This window comes from Pinus tabuliformis, chromosome 4_2, assembly GCF_031772625.1.
Source record: "Pinus tabuliformis cultivar Carrire ecotype Pingquan chromosome 4_2, CPIR1, whole genome shotgun sequence".
Classification (NCBI taxonomy): Eukaryota; Viridiplantae; Streptophyta; class Pinopsida; order Pinales; family Pinaceae; genus Pinus; species Pinus tabuliformis.
In genome coordinates this window covers 550,485,340-550,496,699 of record NC_142304.1, presented here as the reverse complement: position 1 = coordinate 550,496,699, position 11,360 = coordinate 550,485,340, and the positions used below count along the sequence as shown (strand labels likewise).

Sequence of the window (11,360 nt, the reverse complement as noted above, 5' to 3'; positions counted from 1 at the left end):
GTTAAAAAACTCCTTTTACATTTTTAGAAAAGATAAATAGACTTCTAAAAACATTTGAATGACGTCTTACTTTTCTAAAATTAGATAGACCAATCAACTCATAATAAAAATTACCCATCTCAATTAAAAACAAAATGAAATATTTTATTTTTATGGCTTTTTAAAAACTGGGATCCTAATCTCCACTCAATAATGCTATGTGAAAATACAATTTTGAATTATTCAAATTTAAATTGCATTAATAAATTTGACATTCTAAAATGTGGATCCTACAATGTCAATAATGTAGATCATAGATAACCGATATGAAAAGTTGAAATCATTCTTTTAAATTTAAAATCAAGCTTTAAAATGGGTTAATAATAATAACATTAATGCTCTGAAAAAAATGTATTCATACAGCATCCAGTGGTAATAATTAACTCTTGGCTTTCTGTGCCTCTTATCATTTTAAATGGATAAACCTTTGTTGTTAACTCACATTGATTTTCATTCACCATAATACCTTGCATCATACAGTGGTAATAATTACCTCTTTGGCTTTGTGTGCCTCTATGCTTTTAAGTAGATCTGCGTTAATCTATCAGTGTAAATATTCCTTTGTCAGTCACTCAGATTGATGTTCATCCAATTGAATACCTTCGTAGTTTTAGTAGTTTTACCTTAAATAATGTTTTTTATATATATGCCCCCACTGGCATTTGAGATTTGCCCACTGCATCGTACTCGATAAATTCAAAGCTGATTGAAAAAACCATCGATGAAGCTATGATTATATCTTGAAAAAAATGGTTTCACCTTCTGGACGCAATGATTCAATATTTTGCATATACGGGAAGAAATTTGCATAAAACTTGATGTTTAGTTAGAAACTGAGACACCTGTGCAAAATCAGAAATGGTGAACGGGTACAAGTATATAATAAACGAGAAAATAATTTCATCGATTTAAGTGAGAAACCCTTTAATATTTAATAAAAGATTTTCTCTATATTAAACTTTAACTGCATCGACGTACAGTGGGAGGGACATCGGCTCTGATCATAGCATTTCATTTCAGATTCCACTAGACCGTCAATAATAAAAATCAAGTACACAAGGAAACGGACTTTGTAATTTGAGGGTGAATGCATATTTTTTCAATGTACATGTACTGAGGGCGATTATACCTCCAGCGTTATTCGACGAGGATGGGTATATTTATGGATTAATAATGCTGATCCTCTTCATTGCCACAATAGATTTCACACCGTCGATGCCCACTTCAGAAAATACAAGCTGCCATGGATAATGTAAATTTTTTGTATTAGTCATTGATGTAACCCATGCAGCTGGCGTGAATCATGTTGAAGATTTGATGAACTGAATTTGCAATGTCTTCAGCTGAAAGCCCACAGTCCCCTCCCACCTGATGATCACCAAAGAAGATCAAAAAATTCAGACCTAATGAAAGCAAATCCTGAAATTTTAAGTTTCTAGCAAATCTTTAACTTCCCAGATAAAAACGATCTATGATGGAAAGGTTAAAAATGAAGTTTGATATTTTTGATAATTTTGTCATACATCAAGGAATGTGATCAGATTCATAGTTGGGTTGGACTTAGGGTTGTTGTTACAGACTGGATTGCAGTTTGAAACTTCAACATTCTTGTAATGACATGTTCGTAAGGCTATTATCTACTTTTGATTCTTTGGAATGATAGGTAGATGTTGTTTGTGGAAATAGCTAGTATCAGATATTTGTTATCTACTTCTTTGATTCTTTGGAATAATAAATAGATGTTGTTTTTAGATGTAGCAAGTACTAAATATTTATTTGTAATTTATTTGTAAACTGGATTATCTACCTTGATTCCTGAAATGACAGGTAGATGTTGTTCCTAAACATAGCTAGCAAACAATCACATTTAAAAACAATTAAAATTGCAATGTAAACATAAATTTGTGAACATATATTCTTTCTTTTCTATATACCTTGACATTGAATGAGTAGAGAACAGTTTGCTCTATCGTGGTAATATTGGTGTGCATGATGTTGAACTGCAGATTTTCAAGAGCTGCAATTGTCTTGAGCAGCTGGCCTGGTCTCCTCTGAGATAATATCTTAATCATGGCATCATAACCCACTAACTTGACCTCAATATCAGCCACTGGAGATTTGTTCTCAGCGAGGTCTTCTCTGATAGGCTCGTTATATAAATTTCCATATTCTGGCTGCACTGAAAAAACAGGATAGTTCGTCTGGATAGGTAGGCATCCTGCTGCATGATCTGTTTGAGGTTGCCTTGGACCAGATACCAGTGACGAAGAAGCTTCTGCATACAGTCTCCTGCGCTTCTGCGATTCTAAGCATTGCAGGAGTTGCTCGAGTTCTCTCACAAATTCGATGGCTCCTCCTATGATTGATGCCTGGTCACCCTGCAAGTAAATCAGAGAACAATATAAAACAAATGATGGAAATGTGATCATTATATTCCTGGGATAATCATATGTGATGACTTCAATGCCTTTTGTAAGTTAAAATTACAATGTACAGTGGCAGCTAGCAATGATAACAAAACTGAATGGAGAACAGAAAATCCAAGCTGGCACTCGATTCAATGGGTAATGGGTTTGGTTCAGGCTGTTAAATCTCAAACAGCTCGGGATTACGAGTACAGTTTTGGGAACTGGACTGTAGGATTTGAGATCTTTCGTATCATTACCAGTATGATGTAATTTGGACTATCCTGCATATATATTCCAAACGTACATATACATTATATATTCTTCACAGATTTCTAATTTCAAGGCTTCTACAAACCGAGAATCGAGGTGTTTTCACATTAGATGACATGGCACTGCTCAAATTATATATATATGAATAAGAGAGAATTCAATTTTTAGATATTTTAAGAACCAAAACATTATATGTCAATTCATCAAATTCTCTGAATGATTACTAAAGCCAAAGTTAAAATGATATTGTTAAGACTAAAGAAACAAAAATATAAAATATCTATTTTATCAATAGATCCATGAAGTATAAACAAAGATCAGAGATGTGTAATTGTAATATTTTTAATATAGGCAAGATCCCAGGTTGCAATATTTTTAATATAGACGAGATCCCAGGTTGCAGAGAGGAAAACAAAATATAGAGTAACAATAGGTATCTCAAGAAGTCACAATATTATCACTGGTTTTTTTGTTTTTTGGTTAGTTGAGATTTGAATCTTAAATTTTATAAAAGGTTTCCCTAAGAAATAGCTTGCTACTATTATTTTACACTTTACATAATACTTCTTCACAAAGAAATTGCTTCTGATTTAATTATGCATGCTATATAGTGAAGCAATGTTGTTGAGGTGAAAAGATTATTACGTAAAAAAAAGAAACATTCTAGTTAGTTTGGTTGAATACATGCCTGCATTATAGAAGCTGAGAAAGTTGGAGAATCTTAGAATCTAATTGCATAAATTAACTAGCTGTTGAAGAGATAGTAAGCATACCCTTTGAACATAGGAACCAGGCATGAGGGATCTCAGAACCCTCAAATGTTCATTCATTTGCTTGCGCCGATTTCGCTCCACTGCGATATGAGTCATTCGCTGGCTTTCAACTTCTTCACTGTTCTTACAAGCTCTGGATCTTTTTCTCTTAGGCTTGCACTGGGGGACTTGATCTGGTGTGCAGTTAGAAGTTGAAAAACTTGCCATTTTTGGGGTGTCCAGCGACAGGATCTGTTGCTGTTCGTCACATGAATGTCCCTGCATTTTCATGGCGCTGTTGGCAGCATCGGTGGAGAGATTGAGTTCATGATTCAAATTCGACGTGTTTTCATAAGCTGAAACATCATTTCCACGCTCTAGATGTTCAGAACCTGAATTACCAGTGGTATGATAATTTCCATCAGATTCAGTGGCGAGGGTTATCTGTACTTCATGAATATCTTGATCCATGTTCTTCTGATCAATGGGCTTCTGGCCATGATCGGCTGCCAAGACAGGGAACTTGAGAAAATAAACTGGATCAAAACTGTTTTCTGGCCCTGATCTTACAGTGGCTTCATTTTCATCATCCATGGACTGACTTAAAGCCACTTTAGATCCATAATCTGCAAACTGCATCACATCTGCAAAACTCATCTTTTCTAGAGCAGTAGAACATCCAACTGCTGATCCTGAAGATATATGATGAATGTTAAACATGTCAAGAATCCCAGTTCCCATGGAGTTGTTGTCAATATTCTCTATGCAGTCTGTGGTCCTTGGAGCCTTCCCCAGCTGCAGCTGATCCAGTGAATATTCAGTACAAGCTGGTGGAAACATTGTTGGCACCTGCTCCAAAGAAGAACAAATTAGCCTCTGAATTCTAGCTCAATATAACAAATGATAGAAGCTAAAATCCCTATGAAAGCTATTAAAAATTTTTGGCCTGGATTGCACAATACCATCTATAATAGAATCGACAGTGAACTTCGATAGCAGATTCTATCAAAAAAATTGTTCAATTATCTTCTGATCCTACTAATGTTAAGAAGCCAAAGCTAAACCCTAAATTTTATGTCAAGGTGCATCCTGAGAGAAAAAAATTGCAGACTAAGATAATTCTAATTAAATTAACCAGGGAAGTAGTTTAGACAATTATTACAGACAAATAAATTTCTTAGAAAACTTACAAGGAGCGTTGCAAACTCTATTTCTTATTATATGCTCATAGAGAATCTCAGACACTGTAATTGTTCACAAAATTAACAAAATACCCATAACAATAAACATACCGAACTGCCTTCTTCCTTCTCCATAGGGTTAAGAAATCTAAAATTGACCATAAAACGAGTCAGACCAGCTCTGGTTTTCCTTCAGAGATTGCCAGTGCCTGTAAATAGGCTTCGAATATTAAAATTAGTACTTATTCATTCTGAAAACTCCAATAAATTTCCAAACACACACACACAAAAATAATTGAAACACAATACATAAAAAGATATATCAAAACTGGGTTCTGAAAAATAAGCCAGTCTTGTCCTATTTATTGGAAGATATAGACTTAGATTTTCAGACCTATAAGTGAACACAGTACTCATGATCTATCATCTAGCAATAATAATCATACATGGTATGCAAGCTGTGACCATAAAATTCACATACCTAATTCTGAAGATTCTGCAACTATTAGGGGCCAGTCCTTAACCAAATATGTTCAATTGTTGCATGCCAAGAGCAAAACCTATGGCTTCTTCCCAGGCTAGCTCAGAGAAATAAAACAGATGATTCTCTATTAGGCAAACAAACACAGCACATGTGTGGGTATTTGTACATGGAAAAAAGCCATGGATCACAAGCTTTAAAATACCTAGAGACAGATGACGTATTGAAGAGCAGAGGAGATGTGATATATATACACACAGATATATATACATATATTTGGATGGTTAGGAACGTATATTGAAGTCAGCGAGGGGGTCGAAGTAACTGAAAGAAACAGCAGGGAAAGAAAGGAGGCCACGGTTGAAGAGTCACGGCGATTGCAAAGCTTTTTGTCAGAGGGGCACACGGCCTGTCCGTGCAAGATGCCGCCTCCGCTCTTCTCTGTATTTAATTCGTCAAATGAATCTAACCGATACCTGGACACCATGGCCACAAATATATATAAATAAAACCATCATATGATAGTTGAATCTCTATGGTTTTTTTCTTTTTTTTTAGGAAAGCATGGGGACAATAAGGAGCATATATTAGTTGGCATTTTGTAAGGAATGCAGAAATATAATCTGAAACACTGTAGAGTCAAACCTTTGTCAAAAGAAGTACAGGCACCGCCGGATCCTCTGCTACCACTCAAATGGAAAAAGTCCACCCCTGCTTGAAATCTTATCTCTATCCACCTGGAAATGTTATGTGCCGTTCTTATTAATTCTCCTCACACGCCACACGCCCAAATTCATTAACTCCAGCTAATTCAAACCCTAATATACTTAAATTCCATACGCTCCCACATCCCATGAGCCATATGAGGCTCATGATAGTTTCATGGTTTTTTTTCTTTTTTTTTCTTCCTCCTCTGAATTCTAGCACCACTGTTTTTCATATACTAATCATGGTTTTGGTCACTCATTCATATTTCAAATTATGTAACATGATGAAGCACCCCACTTGGCTTTGAAAACCACACTCAACACACATGTAGTTCAAAATTATTATATCCTGTTGCATTCTTGAACATCATTATTACTTCTTGAGCTTTTTCCAAATTATCACATTTTTCCAAATTATCACATTTTGTTTGCATTCTTAATATCATCATTACTGGCAAGAAGAACTATAGAATTCTGGATCCATCTAGTAATTCAGATATATTTGAATCTCTCTTCAATCAAATCAAAGTCAATCGCTATTTGTACTCTCTACTTAATTTTTTTATCAATCTATTAGTTTATAAATCAGAGAAAAGTATGTACTAGATCCTTAAGTGTTTGCATGAATTATGTGTGATTTATATTTTTTAAATGTGTAATAGAATTTTATAGGTTCATTCCGTGTTAGGATACTATGTACTTCAACGGAGATGAAGTGTATCGCAAGAAATTATCTATTTCAATATAGATAAATGTAAGATATACATACATATGGAGTATGATTTAAAAGTTTGTTAGTTGAAAATTGATTTTTAAATTTTATTCAAAATAAATTATTATTAAAATTATAATAATAACCACTATATATATATATTTTATGTAACTATCGGTTATATCTTTGAATTAATAGGTAGAAAGTAACCTATGTTTTATATATTAATATTCAAAATTATTATTTAAAAGTTTGTTAGTTTAAAATTGATTTTAAATTTTATTTAAAATAAATTATGGTAAAATTATAATAAGAATAATTATTTATTTACTATCGGTTATATCTTTGGATTAATAGGCAGAAAGTAACATATTTTTTATATATTAATATTCAGAATTATTACATAATATGCTAGAATTAAATTTTTTAGAAGGATAAAAAAATCCAAACTAAATCCAATTATATATATATATATAAAATAAAATAAAATAAAATAAAATGTTATTATAAATAAATAAAAATTATAAAACAAAATAATATAAATTATTTTTGGGATTTTTTTAAAATTAAAACATTGTAATGAAATGAACAAAAAAAATTGTTACTACTTTTTATATATATAATAAAATAAAATAAAATAAAATGTTATTATAAATAAATAAAAATTGTAAAACAAAATAATATAAATTATTTTTGGGGATTTTTTAATAAAAGTAAAGTTTTTTTAGAATTAAAACATTGAAATGAAATGAAAAAAAGGAAAATTGTTGTTACTTAATTTAAAAAAATATATAATATAGTTTATTGGTAAAAGATACTAATTTGTTATGTATAATATTATAAGGTTTTTGTTCCATTTTCAAATTATAGCAACAAGTATGCTTATTTTCAAATGAGACTTTCATTATTTTAATTTAATTATACATAATTATTAGGTGGAAGGTAGAGATTTAACCTCATAGAATATTCTAGAATATTTTTAGTAGTATAAACAAATTAAATATTGAGATTTATTTCCAAAGTAATTATGCCTTTTTTGTACTTTTAATTAAATTCATTAATTAAAAATAATGTCATATGAAATGAGTTATGGTTTTTTAGGCATGTGGTATTGATAAGCCATGATATTGGTCCATAGTATTGTAACAAAGGCTATTTACAGATTCAAAATATCCATTATAAAGTGGGGTTAATTCTCCATGGTTAAAAATCTTGTTACATGTTTTCTAAAAGTGTATATATATTTAACTTATATACTAATTATTTTTATTATTATCAATAAAAATAATTAGATTAAATAAAGTTATAATTTAATTAATTCTTATGATTTTTTTAATTTTAGCAATTTGGAAATGTATTGTAAAATAAGTGTTTTGATGCTTTTTATTGATTGACTCAAATCATCATTAACAACAATTTAATTTAAGTTGTTGACCTAATTAATTTTATGTCGTGTGATTATAAGACCACCCTAATTACCAATTTCACTAATGACCAAAAATAAAAATAAAAATGTATTAATACACTAAATAAGAATAAATGCATATTAATTCTAAACTATAAAGAAGATAAGTTTTTGCATGAATTAATTTTATTTTAACATTAAAAAATAGATTTTTAATTCCTTTAGTAAGGATATATATTTGTTTAAACTAAAAATATTAAAGTTTAATTTCATTTTGAAGTTTAATAAATCTTAAATTAAGATAAGTCTTCTTAATACTATTACAAATTATGTGGGAAACTATAAAAGGTTAATGTAAAGTGCAAAAATAAAAATTATTAGGGCAATCATATAAATTAAATATTTGGTAAATGTTAATAGACATCAATCCATGATAAGCATTAGAACACTTACTTATCAAAAAGATCATAAAAATTAACTAAACTATAACTTTATTTTAAATTACTATTATTATTACTAATTATAAAAAAATTAATACATATGTTAAATATATATAAATATAAAAAGCATGTAACAAGATTTTGAACCAGAAGATTCACTCTTAAATTATCATGGAGATTTTTACTGTGTAAATAGGATTTATTATAGTACTATGGGCCAATAACATGACTTATTAGTACCACATGCCCAAAAAACCATAACTCATTTCATATAATACTTGTTCATATGACATCTTTTTAATGAATCAATTTAATTAAAAGGGAAAAAAAACATAACTACTTTGGAGATAAATTTCAATCTTTATTTGTGAATACTACTAAAGTAGCCCAACCATATAAAATAAATGGTTAGTAAATATCCATGATAAGCATCAAAACACTTACCCAAAATCTTAAAAAATAATAAAAATTAACTAAATTACAACTTTATGTTAAATTTTTATTTTTATTAATTCCCAAGAGGCCCTCTAGCCCAGTCTAGCAATGATGTTGTAATGTTAACATAAGCATTTTGATTCAGTTGAAAAAAAATAATAATAATAAGAGACACAAATAGCTCTATAATTAAAATTAAAAAAATAAATAAATAAAAAATAAAATATTAATTATAATATTAACTATAAAATTATAAAGTTAAATTAAACTATAAAATTAATGTGGTTTACAAAGCCATGATATTGCATAGGCCATGATATTTGTTATGATGAAGATTTAAGATGGATCTAAGCTGGTTATAAAAAGAATTGAAATATATATATATATATATATATATATAGATATTCTTCACCATGGACATTCACCACCATATTACCATAGAAATTAGAGATTTCGTTACAATACCATAGGCTATTACCATGGGTTATCAATACTACATGTCCAATATGACACATTTTGATATGACATTTTCCTTAATTAATTAATTTGAGATAAATTAATTAAAAGAGCACAACTAACTAAGAGATAAATCTTAACCTTTGATATGTGAATACTACTATGAATAATATGGCATATTCCATGGTTGAATCTATGCCATTTAATAATTAAATTAAAATTTTGGAAACCTATTCCAAAATAGACACCAACTTAATTACTAAAAAAAAGGTTATAATAATAAAGAGTTGATATCGTTTTTATATTTTATTTATTTATTTTTATTATCGTTACTTTAATTAATGAAAAAATGGTTACGTTGTAATAGCCCTTCACCTATTTTTACTAGGGTAAATTTGACTTGTTGAAAGAGTCAAAGTTTTTAGGGTAAATTTGACTTGTTGAAAGAGTCAAAGTTTTTAGGATTACAATGATTATTTTTGGTACATGTTTTTGGTGATTTGTGGCATTAGAGCCCATATATTATATTCCTCGGGGATTCTTCAATGTAATATTCCTAAGTTTTAGTAGAGGGCTCACTTGGTTAGGCCACAATGTTGGTTGGCTTGGCTACTTTTATGTCACTTTTAGTAGATCTATTACTCACACTTGGTTTGGTTTTCTAGCTAGGGTTTTACGGTCAAATATGGTGTTCATGTGCTCTTATTGTTATTTGTTTATCATGTATTTATTTATAGCTAGTTTTCATCTCTAACAAGTGGTATTAGTGCCAAGAATAGTGGCATGTAAAAGGAGATGATGATTGCAAATGAAAAGTTATGTTAAAATTCACTTAGTGAAAGAGTCAAAGTATCCTAGGTCCACAGTAATGGTTTTAAAATTTAGGCACAAGGTTCTAGTGACTTGTGGTATTGGGCCCCATGGATTATATGTGATGAAGCCTTTAAAACTTGTATATTCTCAATTGTAATGTACCTGAACTAAGCCAGAGGATCATTTCCTGTAAAAGAAGGTGATGGCTACAAATATTAACAAATTGTATGTTGAGGTTGAAGCTAACATAAAGAAGCCCAATTACGATTTGATATGCATATGTGAATATTTTTTGATAGAAAATAGGTGTTCAATTGGGTGAGATGCAGCCAAAGAAGTGAGTTTTGGTGAGGAGAGAACCTAGTGTGAGTAGGTGTGCAGTTGTCGGTAAAGTCTTGGATTAGACCTAGGTGATAGAGGAAAAGAGCATGCATATTTTCACAGTGAAGTTTAAAGGGGGAATGCTAGGGTAAACTTGAATGGGTGAAATAGGCAAAGATGTTAGGTCCATATTGGTGGTTTTAAGAACATGGATTTGGTGGCCTATGGTATTAGATCTGATGGATTACATGTGATGAAGCAATTAAAAGGCTTGGTGGTTATCCATTGTAATGTGCTTGAGTAGATGAAGGGGCTCACTTGCTCAGGCTAATATGTTAGACAACTTGGCTACTTTAAACCAAATAATAATACATCTATTACTAAGTCTATTTTCCCAAGTTAGGGTTTCCAGGGTAGTTGACTAGTTAGGATAAAAAATAATATGAGAGGAATAATGATAAAAATATCATAAACAACAAGAACACACATAAACCATTCACACTCTAATTTTCCCTAGAAAACCCCAATTGGGGGGAAATCAACTAACACTAAATCTATTATTATCTTATGGCTTACAATAAGTTATACCTTGACTTAAAAGAAACCAAGGTATCCATCATCTTAACTTGACCAAGTGAACCCTCTACTAAAACCAAGCACAATACAACATGAAATCCCTTTACCATTTAAATGCTTCATCACATGTAATACATGGGCCCTAATATTAAGGGCCACCAAGATGATGTGCCCGAAACACCACTATGGATCTAATAACTTTGACTCTTTCATAGAATCAAGTTTACCTTAATAGTTTGTTGGCTTGGTTATGTTGAAGTCAAGGCATGACTTCTTTTAAGTCATTGAAACAACCCCCAATTTATTTTCCATGTAAATAAAATAAGACCAAGGTCGTGGGACATGTATTCCAAGCTGAATGGTG

General features: G+C 30.7%; 1 protein-coding gene across 4 annotated transcripts; it reads right to left on the bottom strand.

The window, feature by feature from the left end:
• Window positions 1-930: 930 nt before the first annotated feature.
• On the bottom strand, window positions 931-5,916 carry LOC149170460 (transcription factor FAMA-like). Of its 4 annotated transcripts, none has more exons than XM_089427301.1 (6): window positions 5,777-5,916; window positions 5,132-5,607; window positions 4,762-4,798; window positions 3,491-4,318; window positions 1,974-2,417; window positions 931-1,407 (listed from the first exon to the last, which is right to left on the bottom strand). In XM_089427301.1, the coding sequence occupies exons 3-6, from the start codon at window positions 4,783-4,785 to the stop codon at window positions 1,306-1,308; spliced, it is 1,398 nt and encodes a 465-aa protein (XP_089283427.1). In that variant the 5' UTR covers window positions 4,786-4,798; window positions 5,132-5,607; window positions 5,777-5,916; the 3' UTR covers window positions 931-1,305. The 4 variants fall into 4 exon arrangements, with proteins under 4 accessions (XP_089283427.1, XP_089283428.1, XP_089283425.1 ...); XM_089427299.1 differs by having other exon boundaries at window positions 933-1,407; window positions 4,762-4,859; window positions 5,777-5,915; XM_089427302.1 differs by lacking the exon at window positions 4,762-4,798 and having other exon boundaries at window positions 932-1,407.
• Between the last annotated feature and the right edge of the window lie 5,444 nt (window positions 5,917-11,360).